Here is an 18532-nt window from a genome sequence, read left to right as displayed (position 1 = left end):
TACTGGAACATAATACCTAGAATCCACATTCTTTAACGAATGAGCCGCTTAGTTTACCTATAGAATGACAACATGATGCATTTTCCTTTTCTTTTCATTTTCTTCCGAAGCATTGTTTGGCTCATGTCAAAATTTCCTCCACGAAGCTTCACCCACCGAAGTTAACAAAGAAGTTGGGAAGCCTGCTGATACAAGCCTAGAAATCTGCAAATTGAAGCTTTCTTGAATTACATGAGCACAAGACCTAGTTAGTCTTGCTTTTTGTGAAGCCGAGTGTTTAATTAAGCCAATTTGCCATGGAAGCATCCTGGTGGCACACAATTCCTTTAGGGTGAGCGTCTAAAAACATTGCCAAGCTTCCTACTTGTTTGAATTCATAGCGTGTGAACCATATTTCTAGCCAGATTGCTATCAGACACAGAAGTTTCCACCTGATGGCTGTTGTCCAGATGCATGTAGAAGCAGTACAGTATGGTTACTTTTGCTGGATATCAAGGAGTTGCCATCAGCACCAGCAGTGGCCCCATGTAGTGACCCTTCCCCCCCCCTCTCTTGGTATGCTTCACTGGACGGCAAATATGCTTAGCCGCATTGCACGGCTGCGCTGCAGAGAAGTTGAGTACTAAAAACTGATCAACAGCATCATCATCATCACCGTAATTTATTATTCCCTTAAAGGCCTCTGCTTTGGGTATTACAAAGGGGAGGGGGGGAGGTAGTACAATTACAGAATACACAAACATTGGTCAGTAATATAAAGTGAGGAAAACGTGAGAAGTCATTGAATGAATAAAAAACAGGACATACATGGTCAAACGGGGATCACTAAGACATGCTAGAAAAAGAACATTACACGGCATACACACGGTGGAGCGAAATACAATTCAAGAATGCTTCTGACAGAGAAGCAAAATTGAAAAACAATGCAGGATTGAAACAAACAAAAACAAAGGTGAACTGTAGTGAATACAAGGATTACAAAGATTGTGTGGATAATAAATCACGAAATTTTACATGATCACGTTCGAGGACAATCAATTCGGGAAGTTTATTCCACTTCACTATAGCAGTAGACAAGAGCGAGTTGTTAAAGGCATTAGTAGAACCGTCAAGATGCTGGATGCTCAAAGAATTGAAAAGACGACCAGAAGTTTGGATCGGCGGGAGAAGGAGCATTCCATTTAAATGCAGAAATGTGTAGTAAATTGTGTGAAATAAACAGGGTAGGGCAATTTGGCACCGGTATGCTAAAGAAGATAGACTGAGGGAGTTCTTTATTTCACTGATGCTGTGCTTATAGTCATAATTAGAACATATAAATCGTGTTGCGCAGTTTTGGACTGCCTCAGTGGTGTTCATGAGATAAATTTGATGCTACACACGCAGCATATTCAAGCTTTGTGTGTACATATGTTTTGTAGGCCAGTTATCTAACAGAGGGTGGTGACAAAGATGGATTTCTTCTGATGAATCCCAGTGACCTCGGCTCGTCTGCTGCAACCTTTACTATGTGTTCTGCCCAAGTTAGTTTTGTAGTAATTAAGACGCCAAGGTACCGATATTCTTGTACTTGCAAAACTGGTGTCGAGTGCAACGAGTATGTATAACTGGAGTTGAGGCGTTTTCGAGACACATGCATAAGTTCACATTTCGAAACATTAAGCTTCATCATCCACTTTGAGCACCAGTTTTCAATTAGGTTTAGGTCATTCTGCAGATGTATGTGATCTTGGTGGTTATTGATGCAACGGTAAAATACGCAGTCATCTGCGAATAGACGGATTGTAGATGAAATTTTGTTAGGTATGTCGTTGATGAATATTAAGAAAAGAAAGGGGCCAAGAACCGAGCCTTGGAGGACACCAGATGTTACTCTTGTTGTTGAAGAACGCTTACCTCCTACAACAGTAAACTGCACTCGGTCTGTTAAGAAGCAGTTGATCCACTATAAGATTCATGCATCGAGACTGAGTGCACTGAGTTTATTGATAAGTCTTTTGTAAGCGACGCGATCAAATGCTTGCTTTCAAGAAATCGATGTAAATGGCGTCAGTCAGAAACAAAGAATCTAAGTTAACATGAAGGTCAGTAGTAAATTCAAAAAGTTCCATTTCACAGGATAACTCAGGATGAAAACCATGTTGTTTTGGATAAAAAAATGAGTTATCATTGAGGTGTTGTGCTATGTGTGCATATGTAATGTGCTCCAGAAGTTTGCAGGCTATATTAGTGAGTGAAATGGGGCAATGGTTAGAAGGATCGCATTGATTTCCGGTCTTGAATGCCGGTACAACCTTCACAGTGAGCCAATCCTTTGGAACAGAACCCTCACAGATAGACTGTGTAAATATTACCTGTAGGATGCAACTAGAGACGGTATTAGTAGCCTTTAGAATTTTGGCACGAATATTGTCGGGTCCGGGAGCTCATGATATTTTAAGTTTGTTGATTAGATTAAATATACCAGCGGAAGTGACAGAAGGCATTTGGGTAAATCCCGATCTCGGTACTACAGGTGCACCACCATTCGGCTCGCGATTAAAAACTGACGTAAAGTGTGCATTCATCACATCCGAGTGTTCCTCATGAGGAACATGTGACCCATCAGGATTGGTTAACGACATATTAGAAGAGTGAGTTTTTGCGTTTAGAATATTCCAAAATTTTGGGGGGTTATCATGCACAAGCTGTAACGTGTCCTTATGAAAAAATTTCTTTTTAGGGCGTTTTACAAGTTTAGTATATTCGTGTAGACATGCGAAATATTGTTTCCATTTATTTATCGAGGGTGTCGTTTTGGCTGCGCGATAAAGACAATATTTTCTTTTCGATAATCTTCTGATCATGTTTAAGTACCAGGTCTTCTTTGAGTCACTTCGAATGCAGACCAGGGGTACCTCCTTGACCATTAAAGTTACTATTCTTTGTTTGGAGAGCAACCAATTTTGGTCAACTGATCTTGTTAGGGCATACTGAGAAAAATACTTACGAAATTTTTCAAGTCCTGAATTACTGGCCAGCATATTAGCGTTTTGGTAGTCGCGAATTACTTTTTGGACGGTTGGCGCATGGGAACATCAAGTGGTATATTGAATAAGGCAATCCTGTGGTTGCTAATACCATCGACATAAGACATTGAATGAACTCGCTCTGGCTTGGAAACAAAAACCAGGTCAAGTGTGTTATTACCGCGAATTGGTGTGCTAACCGACTGGGTAAAATATAAGAATTGGATGAGATCAATAAAGTCTTCGGACTACCGTGACACTGTAGTTAAGTTGTCCCAGTCAATATCAGGGAGGTTAAAGTCGCCGCAAAGAATGTGTTCGACACGAGGAAAGTGAGAAAACAGTTCCAGTAACACAGAGTGCAGCTCGTTGAGGAAAGAGGAATAGGATTCAGGTGGCTGGTACATGGCTACTAGTATAAGTGTGCTCGAGGCAACGGACAGTTTAACGCAAATAGTTTCGTGGTTACAATTAAACGTGAGTAGATAAGAAGGCAAGTTAGATTTTATGAAGAGCACAACACCACCACCTCTGTGCCCCCTCCTGTCAGGCCTGTAAGTTGTAAAAAGTGATTTATCGTGCGAAAGTTCATCATCAGCTATTTGCGAAGTAAGCCACGATTCGGTTATCACGGCTGTGTCAGTGGTGCTGTCCTAGAGAAAGTATCCAACAACATCTTTTTTAGGCAGATAGCCCTGGGCATTTGTTAGCATGCAAGACGTGCTTAGCCTCATGCGCATTGCCAGGCGCTGGCGACTGTGCGAGAACGCTGGCACAGCCGTGGCCGAAGCGCACTGGATGAGCTCGTTCAATAACGAGAGCAGTTCCTCTGCAAAGAAATGCATTCCAAGTACACGTAGGAATTTTTGGGAGTTGGACTATTTTTAATAGTAAAAGTGTCTTTCAAATTGAATTAATTATCAGCCAATTCAACGTTCTGAATATTTGCATGCCACTAATAAGTAACTAAATATGTACATGCAGTGCAATGGTACAGTACGGCCAACTGTTAAAGGAAACACACAGTTAATATGCTGCCATGTATTATTACAGTAAAACCTTCGTAACTCGAACTTTGATATCTCAAGATATTGGTGAAGTCAGAATTTTTTTCCCACCGCGGTAAGAAAAATTTTTATGCCGCACCCCATACATCTCAAGATCTCGACTGTGAAAATGCCTCCTCAGACCAGTGCTTACAGGGCAACCAGCCGACCCTTCTTGCCCAGAGCCGAGTGTGCCTCCGCACTTTGTGTGGTGCCGACCGTGTCAGAGATGAAAGTGCAACCAGTGCCCGACTGTGGTGTCCACCCCATGGCAACTCCCACTGAGTAGCAGACACCGATTTTGAAGGCTGGGCTTTTTCCGGTTATTGCATAAGGCATAATATTTCTGGCACAAGCCAGAAGTATTATTCCCGACCTTGAGCAACACTGTTGGTGCTCTTGTCCCCTCGCGCTGCTGCACCCACACCGCAGAAGCAGGCGGTCATGTGAGCCCACGAGATGAGGACTCTCGCTTCATGCTCGTGCAAGGACGAGGCATGAACAGCACACGGCTCGTGGGCATGTGCTAAGGACAATTCTCCGCAACTCAGTTTCAGTTTTCTGAGTGAAATTCTCCAGAATTCATTACACTGCAGAAATTAACAGCCTCAACTCTTTTGTACATTCTGAGCTAGTTATGAACTCCTTGAATCATGGGCTTCAATTCTTGCATTAGGATCGATAATCTGACTCAGTGCCAAGCATGCCGCCTTGGCACAGTGCCGGTAACACTGTTGTCCATAGATGCCCCCGTGTTCGTGGCCGAGTCACGCGAGAGTGATTGACCAAGAACATTACTGGCACCATTTTGAAAAGGCTCCACGTGGTTTATGTGCGGTAAGCGAGCTCCAGAGTTCTCAAATTGCTTTGTTGCCTGGAGTCCAGTCCCTAATTATCTGAAATGAATAAAGCGTTCATTTTCCTGATTTCACTTATCTCCAAATTCCGCATATGTCAAAATTTTTTCCAGTCTGTACACCTTGGAGTTGACGCAGTTTTACTGACATCTGACAGAGGGGCCGAGAGACAAATATTTAATGCACAATAAACTTGATGTTTTGTGGTGCAAGGGCCAAGTATGGCCAAAGAGTGCGAAGTTTTTAATGTATAAATGTATGTCCAAATAAGTATACCAGCCACTTCTTTCTGATAAAGGTGATGGAAGCTTGCCATCACATTGGCTTTATAAGTAGCTGGGTGTTTTATTTGACAGCAGACTTAATTTAAAATCAAGAAGCCAGCGGAGTATGTTGACATGTAAGCACTCCAAATGCTGCATGGCGCCCATAGTCACAACCACATGAAGCCGAGCAAAGCATAGAGGAAATTACTTGCTGTTTAATTGAAATGTAGAAATGATAAGGAAAAGAGAAAATGAAGGTAAACAAGAGGAGAATTCCGGAAGCATTGATGCTTCTAAGTGGCGTGTGTGGTCTCCTAAAATTTCACTTGCTATGTGATGCCTGCCGTTAAAAGGATGGTCCCCTTCCACTGACTGCTCAGGTGCACAAATATCTGGGAAAGCGGATGAAGAGACAGCACATCTCAACTGGCAGAGCAGCACAAGCATGGTGTGGAAGATGGCTCTCACCAGTGGCGAGATTATTTTTTTTCCGCTCACTTAAATTTCTCTTTAGCTTACCATTTCTGCACTACAATTAGGAACCGCCAATAACTTCCCCTATGCTTACCTTGGCTTCACGTGTGACTAACCTAAATTAGGCGCCTAGTGCCCGTAGTTGCCGTTTGGGCCGCAGTAGAAATCGGACTAAGTGCACAGGCAGCTTGGGTGCCTTGTGTGTTCAAAAGGCCCACTCAGGCAGGCATGCCTTCTGATCTCGGAGATGATGCATAGCCATTTCCGGCCAAGGCATAATTTAGACGTGCCTTCTGCCATTCATGTGCAAGAATGTTGCCCGTGACTTCGTCCCTAGGATTTTGCATTGTGATGTCATATTGGACGTTTTATTGATCATTTACTAGGCATTCAAAAAAACTTTATAGAGAAGCAGTGGTTTCGTATGATGATATTATGGAATTTCACTTTTACAACTTGCATAGTTGATAAATTCTAAAAATAGTTACACAGTAATGTCTGTATGAGAAGAATGAGCAAAAAAATTTGACAATGTCCTTTTCTAACTTTTTCTTCGATAAAAGCCACCTTTTGTCCTTTCTCAATATAGTGTATGTTAATCTCTGTCAGTTATGCGAGCAGCTATGCATCTTTTATTGCATACTTGAATTACTTCATGTTCTCTGGTGTTGTCATTCCAACTGCTGTAGACACGTCTATTAGGTTGACAATACTAGAACCTTGAATATTTCATAAATAAATTTAATAGCCTGGATCCATCAAATTTAACAAGAAAGTCACCCATCCAGAGTTCCCAAAGCACAGTGCATTTTGCACTTTTCGGCCAAGTATTGTGTGCGTTTTGGATATTCTGTGCTGACGTCTTATGAACTTGCAAAGCAACTTAGACGGAGCTACCATTACTATAACATGTTTCCCCTGTGTTCACCTATCCAGGTCACTTCATGGTTACAACAGCTCCTGCTCCATCAACAAGCATGCACCCTGAGATTGTAAGTCTGTCATGTTTTATACTAACGAGCTTAACAAGTGTCTGTGTAGGCTTCTGCACATTGTGGCATGCAGTGTTTCATATTAAACTGCACTGAGTGACACTGATCTCGGTAAATGACACAGACACACCACAAAGGACGGAAGAGCACAAACTACCAACAACAGTTGTTGGTACTAGTTTGTGCTCTCTCGTCCTAGCCCAGTTCGTCGCCTTACCTAATGCAGTGCTTGATGTGGATCACACTTTAGAAAAGATGTCTAACATCTGCCCCAAATTTGTCTCTGCAATAAGACACATCCAAGAGTGCTTGCTGAACAGCACTTGAGCAAGTTACTGTTCAAGCTTCTGTTCACTTGAACTGATAGTAATTTTAAGTTGCTATATTTACAAGATTATAATGCACCCCTGAATCTGACATGCCTAAATTTTTGCAGGTTTACTGTAAGAAAATAAAACTGCACCTAAATGTAACGTGCACTTGATTTATAAAAGAAAAATATATACATGGCACTTGGGTTCGCAATAAGAAAAAAACAAACAAAAAAAAACAGAGACATGCCGAATTTACCTTCACATAAGGGAAAAGTTATTTCTTTTAACTGAGCTTCCATAATGAAAGCAGCACTACGTCGTCATTGCCATTTGCACTTCATTGTCCATAGATACCAAGCGCACAGGTACAGTATTGTTAGAGCAGTCACTACTACCACTTAGAAAGCTACTACTATCACTTTGCAGTTGAAGCAAGCAGCCAACAGCATGCCTAGCGCTATGTGTAGATGGCAAAGTGCCAGAAACGCTGGCAGCTGTATACACTGACACATCCGGTACCGCGTCATGCAAAATCTCACAAAAGTGATAGTACCTCCAAAAATGATTGCTCGAGAATGCCACTCCAGGTCATAGTCAAGCACAAAATGAAACCACTGCAACCTTCACGAAAATGTGCTCTGTTGCCATCTTGTCATGGTGATGACACACTGTGTCTTACGGCTCTGACGATAGGCTTTTGTCAACACCACAACCATAATTCTGGCTTCGTCACGCTCAGCCAATCCTTCGACCGATTTTCTTGAAAAAAAAAAAAAAACAGTGCATGTTAGATTCGTGTAAATACAATAAGTATAATGATAAGCCACGACCAGCCAGTGCTGGTACTGTGAAGACAAGAAGGAAAGCAGTGCAGTTAACTGCCATTTGTACAGAAGAGCCGTCATGGGCTTCGTGTGCAACTAATAAATGTTTGATGTGTTGCTATGAGTATTGCTCCTTCATATCAACTGTGGTGAGAATGGAAAATGCCCACGACCAGCTGTCGCTACGTGTGCTTGCCATCAACATCCACGACCAGCCACAACCAGTGTGCCAATACTGGAACTCTTCACTGAAGAAAGCAGCCAGGAATGGGACAAGTATGTGGAGTGCTTGGAGCAGTATTTTATTCCAGTTGACATTGCAGAAGGCAAATGAAGGGAGCTGTCCTTGAGTGACTCTGGATGACCTACGTACTCGCTGCTGCACAGGCTTCTGGCATCAGATAGACAGTCGGCGACCTCACTGGCCTCAAGCTTGGAACTGCTGTCCGTGCATTACTCCCCAAAGCCATCCATTAGCCTGTCTAACTAAACATTGTCATAATAGTGGGAATAAGGAAAATACCATTACCGTGGTGCAAACAAACTTTCTGGAAAGCGAGTTGCAGTATACCATGGTAGCTTTGTTTACATCCAGAGAACATTATTCAATTACACTTTAGATTTTGCATACATGTTACACATAAGTGATCTTATTTATTTGCCAAGCTTGCATGCAAAAAGTATGAGAAACAGCATAGCATGAATGCTGGGAGCCCACTGCATTTGTACTTTCCATGCCTGCCAATTGGCGGTAAAATCAGTACAAGCTAGCTGTTGCATCTAGCTCTCGACCTTGGTGATAGGTGGCGCTGCCATCCCAGAAGCATTGCAGGGTGATATGGGCTGGACTAGTTTTGAAGTGAGTGAAGCTCGCAGTAAAGTTGAGTATGAAGAACGCCTGAGGAATATGGAGGAAAGTAAATGGGCTGGGAGAGTCCTGGCCTGTAAGATAGTGACACATGTGCTTCGTTATCTTTCTCCGGTGACTGCTGTTCACCAGCTGACAAATGTTAAATATTATTGGTCAGCACAAGACTCGCCTGCATGATTTGGAACTTGCGCGAATGTTATTCTTCATTCTATCTGTTGTGTGTGTCCTCGCCAAACCTTGTATTATCAGATTGCATGCACGATGCGAACTGTGTAGTCTCTTCTGGAAACCACATGGGCACCAGCGATTATACTGGCACCTTTGGCGACTGATGTAGCATAAAAGCCGACGAGCTTCACTTGTAGATCAGATTTCGACGATCGCCAACTGTGTTTGCCACTATCGTCGTGCTTTGAGTACAGCCTGTTTTTGTGAGCACAAGTTCACCCAATAAAAGCTAAATTTCCTCATCCATAGTTTTGCTGCTGTGTTCGTCACTGTCACTACTATGTGGCAGTATCTTTCTGCGTATTGATTTCAATATTAATGTAATCATAATAACTTGGCACACCAATGTGACACCATACTAAGGTTTAGTTAAAAATTCAAGACCATTGTAGTCAACCTTTTCTTTGCAACAAATAAATGCAAATCCAGTCATTGAGAAAATACTCCACCAGACAGAACTGACCTTGTGTTGCTATTCAGTGTCTTCTAAACTTGGCTAGAATGGCCTGCAGACTTCAACATGTTGGTTCATGTGAGCTGCAAAATTTTAATGCCTGTTGCTGCTGCCATTTAGAAAAACATGGCCCATGCACCATGTTGGAAGCAAACCATGGTAAGTGTTCCCAGGAACAAAGCAAGCAGCATGTGTGAGCACAGAAAGTGCAGGGATTGCCTTGCAACTCAGTGTGGAATTGTGAAGTCAGTTATTCAAAAGCAGTTGTTGCAAAGAAGGAAGAGAATTGGAGGAGAACATTTACAAAACTCAGCTCATGGTTTTCACAATCACGTAATTGGTATACAGGGAAAATTACGCTAAGAGAGCATTAGAAAGTTTTAAATGGAACCGCACAGCACAGTGCTGTGATTATACACTGGGTACTGTACATTGCGGGCGTTCAGGCTAACGTGCCACATTTTTCAGCAAAGTGTTAAGTGAAGATGTGAAATATTTATTTATTTATTTATTTATTTATTTATTTATTTATTTATTTATTTATTTATTTAAGCATCCCTTACAGGCCCCTAGAGGCATTGTGTAAAGGGGGAGAGTACACTCAAAGATTATAAAATAATTAGAATACATATGTCAATACATATGCAAAAAATACAGTGTAGGAAATGCGCTAACATGCAGCAATGTGGTGTTAAAAATTGTACAAAAGACAAACCGAATGTTTGTGAACGCGAGAGGTCAGTGAACAAGAAATTTGCACAAAGTAAAATATAACCAATAGAATTACAGAGCAAGCGAGACAATATTTGGCTATAACAAAACAGTATTTAAAGGGTAGTAGCACAATAATAATAGGAAACTCAAGAAAAAATAACACATTAAGTTATGTTGACACGTTAGGTTAGGTTATGTCGAGTTTGAAAAATGCGTTGCTAGAAGATGCCGGAATTATTCCTGGTCACTCTCATAAGCAATGGCATTAAGAAGATTGTTCCAAAGGATTGTTCCAAATTAGTCTTTCCGTAGATGCGCATGAAATCGAACTGATTGTACAGCCGGTGTGACCTGTAATGAGGAGTTATTCTTGATCATTTGTATTTCATATTTTGTCGATTTTGGGACTTGACCAAGAATTTACAAGAAGCATTTTGTGTCAAGCATTCTTGTACGTACTCATATTTACCTCAGTAAGTGCTAGCAGACTCATGCTGCACTACCTGCTGCAGGCCTGTGGCTTCAGGCAGCCATACTTCAAGTGCAACTACTGTGCCTACACTGGGGCTTCCCTGGGGCACATCCAGGAGCACCTGTCCTCCCACCCGGAGATTCGCTTCTACGCTTGTGTCCGCTGTGATAAGGAGTTCTCCAGTGAGGTGAGCTTTCGCTTTTGTCAAGCAGTTCCTTTCTTATTGAGTGGAATGTGTCAGTGGGCATTCACTGTTACGCATTAACTGCTCTACGAGGTTTGTTGATGCGGTAAGTCAACAACTGAACAGCTTGAGGCTCGCCATGAAGGCCACCACAATTGCTTGTTTTATAGTCGCAAGGATGACAAGGAAAGAATGGGTGATGAAATATAGGCCACGACAAGAATGCAGCTTACCGTAATTTTCATCGAAGGCCTTGCCGATGCACTGCTGGTTGTCGTCACTGTTGGCAGACCTGGTGGCAACCGTTCAGTCGACACTTGCTGTGGCTGTGCCCTGGAACGCATGCAATCAGGCTGAATACACCGAGAAAGGCCGGATTGAAGTCAGGTGTACTGGACAACTACAATCGTTGGCCTATGGACAACAACTTTTAAAATAAATTGCCGCAGTTCTTGCGTGATGCAGATCTGTGCACTTTTATGCAATATTCCTTTATGTTTTTTTACAGCAAAGCTGTTAATGGAGTAGAAGTGCTCAGAAATGTTATATGCCAGTTCCACTTTTCTGAAAGAACTAGAGCAGTCATTTTTTAATTAGTATGTTTCGAAGGGCCAGTTGGTTCATTCTAATGTCTGATTACTATATGCACAAAACTGGGAAACAGGACACCACACAAGAAGAGCCACACGGAAAGATTGATTGCAGGCTACCAACTGGCTTATTGCAACACTGGGTGTTATATCGCATTACAAGAGGGTGCATGTGGAGGCGCATACAAATCGAAAGAAAGATGCCGTACCCTCCCCCCATCCCCACAGAACTGCATCTGATTAATGAAAAAGGACATTTCTGCACTGAACAACGATATAGATGTCAATTACACAGGCACTACCTCTTCCTTTGATAAAAAAACGCTTCCAAAAACACTTCTTCCTGTGATCTTGGTAAAATGAATTTGCACCTCACAGGCAGCTCAATGTGTGGACAAATTAGGCATTTCATTATTTTTCACAGTCAGTTGATGCTCCCGTGCACGGCCATCTACACCATGCAGGATCTTCGCCAAGTTGGCGGGATCCCACGTGCCACTCCCACAGCGCAGCGTACGTGCGAGTTTTCATGCTTTTTTACCACAGCCGCCAGTGCATTCAAGCATGCAAACACAACCACGCAAGTTTTTGTGGTGCTGAAAACACCATGCTTATGCCGTGACGGTTCTAAGCTTTCTTCAGGTTATATATCTTTCCATGTGTCTCTTCTTGTGTGGCATCCTGTTTTCCAATTTTGTGCACTTGGCAATCAGTCATTAGTTTAGTCTCGAAGTTTATACGTTAAGAAATTGTGGGGAATGTTCGGGGCAATAAGTAAGCAAATTTAGAATTCTGTATGTCAATTAGGGGTCAAATTAAAATTGCTAAGCCCTCGTTTTTGGTCCATTTAAGGACATAATATGAGATGGGTAAACATTTACCACTTTCCTGGGACAACCACCAAAAATATTTACAGGAAATGGCGAACACTCCATGAGTGACATGTACCAAAAGTAAGAAGTGTGTACTAAAAAAACAGAATATAACTCGGTCCAGAATGTAGGTCGACCCCGGGCTTTGAGGTGATAAAATAAAACAAAGAAAGAAGAGGCATACTTCAGTGCAGTTGCACTGCAGAACACAGTACTTTATTTACACGGCAACGTACAGCATCCCACAGCATCCATTACGGGTGCACAAGATTCGGGCCACAAGTGGCATGCAGTGGGCACTTGTGACCTCTGCAGCAGACTGTAGGCGTCCTTGCAACACTGCTGGCCATTCACTCATTTTGTTGGTCCAACACCCATCGACGGCAGCTTGAGGTTTTCTGCGCCGCGTTCGGCAGACTGCGTTGGCCGATGAGACCTCTCTTCTGTGCCGCCAATTTCACCAGTTGGGCAGCCGTTCTCGTGCACAATGGTCGTGAATAAATTCTGCTATGACGTTTTGGAGTTGACTTACAAACAGTGTAACAGTCCCAGAATGAAGTTTCCTATGAAATTCACGATTCCACCTACCATAGTTGCGGCGTTTCACTTTCCGTTTGTGGAAACCTAACGGTGCAGTGCTGCCATTCTCGCATTCGCCTCTGCGTATTCTGTTGCATCATTTTCAAATGTAGCGCACCAAAGTCAAGCCGAGACCTGCTAATTTTGCGCCCCGGGACAGCAGTAATGCATGTTTGCACATTGTTTGCAAATGTTGCGCCGTTCACAATTGCAACAGCACAAGAAAGGCCAATACTTTCCTCACTTTTCTTTCGTTGTCCTATTTTTTGTTGGCCAGGCAACAAAAAAGATTCTGCCAAAAACTGCCAAATAAGATTAGGGGGCACTTTTCTACTTATCTTAACTTGACCTATATTCCAGTGTTTATGGTACGTTAATTATGTGCTCTCGGAATAATTACTTAACACTTATCTTCCGATTTTTTACCTAATGTACCAGGCGTGTAGTTGCTTTTTCCCAGTGTCCTCAGTGAACTATGCGAGGCATGTTGCTTATATTTTGTTGAAACTGGAAGCAGGTTGTGAGTGGCGAGCGATTACCTATTCAAGCATTCCACAGTGTCATACTATTGTTACCTGCAGTGTTTCCCAAGGTCCTAAAACAACTCTACGAGGCACCAACTGCAAATTCAGTGAAAACAGGGAATGTTAATAATGTGTTTCGAAATTTTTACGTTCCTGGCACAACTCTTACAACTCTTAAATGAATTGTGGGATTTGACAGAATGCTCGTTATGTAAGATTTCTTTTTGTTATGTTACATTGATTGATTGAGCGTAACCAATGAAGACTGGCAGCACAATGGAGCTAGTAGCCACCAGCGTGGTTGTTCCCCTCGGCTGATGTGCAGCCACATAATGGTGTGTTGCACTGGCAGGTCCGGTACCAGCGGCACATGGAGCGGCGCCAGTGCCGGCAGCGGCCGCAGTGCGAGCAGTGTGGCAAGTGTCTTAGCAGCCAGACGGCTCTGCGCAACCATCGCCTTTGCCACGGCCAGGATCGTGGCTTCGCCTGCGAGGAGTGCGGCGAGAGCTTCAAGACAAGCACCACGCTCAAGTACCACCAGTAAGCAGTGATAGATCACACATGGGCTGGCCTAGTTGACGTTGATCGTGGTGAAACAAGGCAGGCACTGTCTGTTTCACCCGTCCCATCGTCTGGGCTGTTTTGCCTTAATCAGAGGTAGACCCACTTCGTCTTACCTGCCACTGCGACAATCTGCTGCTGCACGTGAACGATGTTTAGCTTTGATGTTCATTTACTGCAGCTGCATTTTGACAGTGGTGGAACGCAAGAACACCATTGGTGCCAAGATTCTGGTGCACATTTTGATGCCACAGAGTAAGATTGAATCCAAAGGACCTTCATTTGCTAGGGCCACATTTCACGCTAAAGTATCCTTTCTGTCTAAAAGTGAATGGTTGGTCAAGAACAGCGTGAGAGTTTTTAAAATGTTACCATTACAGGTATTCTTTTAGTAGTCCTGAAATGTTATGATGGTTGCTGTGGGCACAGAACACCTACGACCAACTTCGTGGGTTCATTTTGTGGTCGACTATGATTTGGAGCGGTATTCTCAGTCATTCACTTTGGCAAAATTACATGGGACTCGGCACTGAATGTGTCGGTGTATATGACTGCCAGCGTTTTTGGCACTGTGCCAAGCTCGCTATCTGTACACAGCACCAGGAATGCTGTCGGCTGCATACTTTGACAAGTGTGGTGCAGAGTCACATGAAATCTTTTGAAAGTGATAGCAGTCGAGTGAAATATCTGTATAACAAACCTCAGGGGACCGTGGCAGATTGTTTGTTATTCTGGAAGGTCACTATAATGAAAGCTCCAATAGTCAACATTCTGTGCTTCAATTTCCATAGATCCCACTGCCACATTCTGCTGAAACCCATCTGCAGGTAGAGGCCTGCATGCAACATAGTGCAGCTAGCGCAACCGAGCCACATGCCCCTTACTGACAAGTGGAGCTAGGAGAGGAGGCACCAAGCCAATAGTGCCATGCAAGCGGGTGCAAGGAGGGGCCAAGCCAGTAGTGGCTAGCGAGCGGGCACGTGGGGTGGTGCACGCATTGACGACAAACTCTGTGACCTTGGACGGCCTTGCATTTGACCCTGGCTCCGACTAGGCAAAGAAATGCTTTGCATTTAAAAGGTTTCCGTTCTGTGAAGATAAATTCAGCAAGTCTCGTTTTTTCTGATCGTGAGCATGGGAGCCATGCTATACTTTTCTTTTATAAATCAGGGACACGTTACATTCATGTGCACTTTTATTCATTTCTTTAGAGCTGCAAAAATTGGGTGCACATTAGATTTGGGGGCATGTTAGAATCGAATAAGTACGGTAGTGTTCCAACTCAATAAATTTAGGAAGCTTGTTGTAATTTTAGCATGTAAATTAGCCAGTAGACAGAGGATAACTGTTTTCCTGAAAGCTTCCTGCCTAGTGTCAGCTTAAGGGGGGACACAGCTTTTAGAGAAAAAAAAAATCGAAAAAATCACAAATCGCCAGGCTGTTGAATGTTACCTTTGTATTCTGCGTATTAATCTTCAGACCTATTCTTAAACTTTCTTGGCTAAGGTCCTCAATTGTTTCTGAACAAGCCAGAAACGACTGAAATGCATTGTTCTGTTTCCAGCTTTGCCTTTGCTTGTAGTAGAGTCCTAATTCAGATAAAAAATGTACGCTGGGGACTACTTCATGCTTAGAAAGCAGTTACAGAGCAAGTAGACAGTGCACTTCCATGTAATTATGCGCAACAGATGTTCTACTAAGTTATTGATGCGAAAGCGAAAAAGCCAGCGTCTGTCATCTGGAGCAGTAAATCGGCAGGTAAATTCCCATTAGCTGCGACGCTACGTCACGAGTGCGCCTCAACAGAGCAGAATGGGCTGCTATTGCATCAGCACACCTGCTGATGCAATAGTGCACCAGGTGTTGCGTGAGAGGAGAGAGCATCGCCATGATGCCACATTACTCTCACTCTCCCTCTTGGAAGCAGGCATGCGGTCCGTATCTCTCTCACTGAGCTTAGCTGCTGCACACGCCTGCCAGCCTTGGTCTCTTGTCACACACGGTGGCATGCGGCGTTGGCACCGCAGGCTGCTGCTGCTGCTGCTGCTGCTGCTTGCTGGCTCAGGCAGCATGTACCACTGTGGTACATATTCACTGCACAAAACTTGAAGGACCGCTCAGCGTCATTCAATTGGACATTAACACTTTCACATTCACAACTCATCAGAAGTGCTTAGGTGTCCTTAGATGTTTGCTTGTTTGCGTTTCAATTTATGCTGCTGCCACCACAGGCAGGCCAAGCACGGTGCCAACAAGGCGTTCAAGTGCGAGTACTGCTCCAAGGGCTTCAACTTTCTGGCACAGAAGAAGCGCCATGTGAGCCGCGTCCACCTGCGCCAGACCAACCACGCATGCACCATGTGCCCCATGCGCTTCATGACTCGACGCGAGCTCATGCTGCACCTGCTCTGCGGACACAAGTGTGAGTTCCTGCCTTGGTCTTTTCCTTTTGAAAATGAATGGCTTTCTTTGGCCCTCTCGCCTGTTTTCACGGTCCAGTTTTCTCTGCTGAGGTTACGTACTCTCACAGAACCAAATTGAGGGGTGCGCTCGTTGGAGAGCACCAACTAGCTTTTGGCGACACACCTGGTGTCGCGCAAGAGCTACATGATGTCGGGAGGTTTAGCTGCTGTGGTCAGTGGGGTCACTGTGTCATGTTTCCCTGCCAACTGGGCTGATGGTGGCAAGGTGTCCCTGTTTGCCAAAGTCTCTTTCCAAGATGCACTGTTTCGGCTTGCTGGCCTTTGTGCTACAAATGAGTGGAGAAGAAGCTGAGCAGGGCATGGTGATGTTCTGGCACTCAGTCTGGCTCACCCGGTTGTCTGTTATGCTGCTACATAAATCCCCGTGCACTGCTGTAACAGTGAAACAGACAGCAGAGTAAGCTGGTGCGAGCGCCAGAATGTCGCAATTTCCTACTCCTACATGACCACCTGCTGCATGGTGACATCACAACACATGCACACTTCCTGGGAACCAAAACTGGTTCTTTACAAAGCTATTACCAGGAGAATATCTTTTGTGCTCTGGGGCTTTCCAGTGATCTGTTCCAGCATTTTGAGGTCCAGGATCTTCATTTAATGCAAGTGATGAAAAGCCAAAAAAATATATATATGTCATGCAAATTCTGCTCCTATAAGAACGGTTTTTCGAAGAAAGTTTGTAAAATTTTGCTCTATGCTCAAAACTTGACAAGAGCGTCACCTTAACTTCGTGATGTCACACTCTGCTCTGCAGCTTGTTTATTTTCTACAGTTATAGAGAACCACGACTTTTGTTTACTTTTCTCGACATTCCATGCTTGGCTCTGTGGTGGCTGCTTCAGCTAAATTCTTGCCTCGTTACGCTTACTGTCATTTTTGTGAAATGTGTTGCTATTGCATCGTTCGTGAGGCTTGCAGCTCTTGGCACGCGCACTTTGTGATATTGTTCGAACACTAAGGCGTGCTGATGACTGATAGCGACAACCAATTGAAAGGATGATTCCACCAATGACTCTGCAAAGTACCTGTAACAGGTCTCACTGTAATGTCGCACGGATGTCTTAGGCCTTTTCAATGGGACTTAGGTTTTTACATCCAGTATTTCATCTTGGGTAATATAACTGCGACTAGGTTTAAGTGTACACGAACGTGTGCGAGTTCATTACACTTGTAACCTAGACATGTATGAGCAAACAAGTATGCCAAATGGGAAATGACAGTCATGTAAAGATATTTGCGGTGGTACCTATGCCTTTCAAGAGCAGTGCTGTTGCATGCTTTTTTTTTTTTTGCTTGCAGTCCAGCCAGAAACGTCTGACAAAGGTGCTGCCCTGATGCCTGATGGATCCGTGAGTTGCCCTTCACCTCTGTGTATTTCTAGTGAACACTGATGCTTCAGGAATACGCTTCCTTGATACTTGTTTGATATCCAGGCCTGTCATTATGCAAACAATTTTTAAATTTCATTCTGCTACCAAGGCTTTGAGTTTTTTAGAAAAATGTAATGAGTTGGAAATTGCACAACTTTCACTGGCAGATGTCAAGTGCTTCAGCGCTAGCTGCCATTATTTAGTCATTTTGTAGACAAAGGCAAACCAGCAGTGTGCCACAGTGTTCGTCTATCACTGCAGTCAGATCATAGGTATGCTTTTGTGCGCTGTATATTGAGTAGTACTGCCTAAAGTTGTCCCATGTGCCTTATAGGTAGAGTCTCTAGCTTTCTGTGATACCGCGATTTCACGAAATTTTTCAGAATTGATGTTTTTTTGTGGAAATGTGAAAAAAATGTTTAAAATGTTGCTTTTGGAAGCGACAAAGAAATGCTATTTCTCATAGTTTTCACAAGGTAGCGCTACACATCTTAAGAACGGCAGATCAAGTGGAAGGTGCCAAAGGTGACGGGAAAGTAGTGTTTCCTTATTCATTAATAGTAAAAGGGTTTCTATTGCTTCATCATCCTTTAGTGTTGTACAAATGTAATTTTATATTCAAATGTTCTAACCTTATAAAGAATTACAGTGACACTTCACTTCGTGAATGCAGGTTATGCGCAAGCGTATGGGTACCATTCCTATACAATTGTGATAACAATTATATGGGTACTCCAGGTACATTTCTGCCGTTTCCGTCGCCTCAATATTCTGTATGAAGGCCAAGGGCGATAACATTGTCCCCGCATGCCACGTGCTGTATGTGATAGTGAAGGCATGTGATGGGTG

General features: G+C 43.4%; 1 protein-coding gene across 3 annotated transcripts in view; it reads left to right on the top strand.

Moving 5' to 3' along the window:
- Nucleotides 1-18532, top strand: part of LOC135918430 (zinc finger protein 791-like) — a 153887-nt gene that overhangs the window by 121244 nt on the left and 14111 nt on the right. For all 3 annotated transcript variants that reach the window (XM_065452071.2, XM_065452072.2, XM_065452073.2), the window contains 5 exons: nucleotides 6588-6643; nucleotides 10561-10707; nucleotides 13622-13809; nucleotides 16062-16252; nucleotides 17613-17662. In XM_065452071.2, coding sequence (XP_065308143.2) covers nucleotides 6588-6643; nucleotides 10561-10707; nucleotides 13622-13809; nucleotides 16062-16252; nucleotides 17613-17662 — 632 coding nt within the window. The remainder of the gene's footprint in view (nucleotides 1-6587; nucleotides 6644-10560; nucleotides 10708-13621; nucleotides 13810-16061; nucleotides 16253-17612; nucleotides 17663-18532) is intronic.

Source organism: Dermacentor albipictus, chromosome 2 (genome assembly GCF_038994185.2).
Source record: "Dermacentor albipictus isolate Rhodes 1998 colony chromosome 2, USDA_Dalb.pri_finalv2, whole genome shotgun sequence".
In the NCBI taxonomy this organism is placed as follows: domain Eukaryota; kingdom Metazoa; phylum Arthropoda; class Arachnida; order Ixodida; family Ixodidae; genus Dermacentor; species Dermacentor albipictus.
The sequence above is the reverse complement of the archived record's forward strand: the minus strand, read 5'-3'. Positions and strand labels throughout refer to the sequence as shown.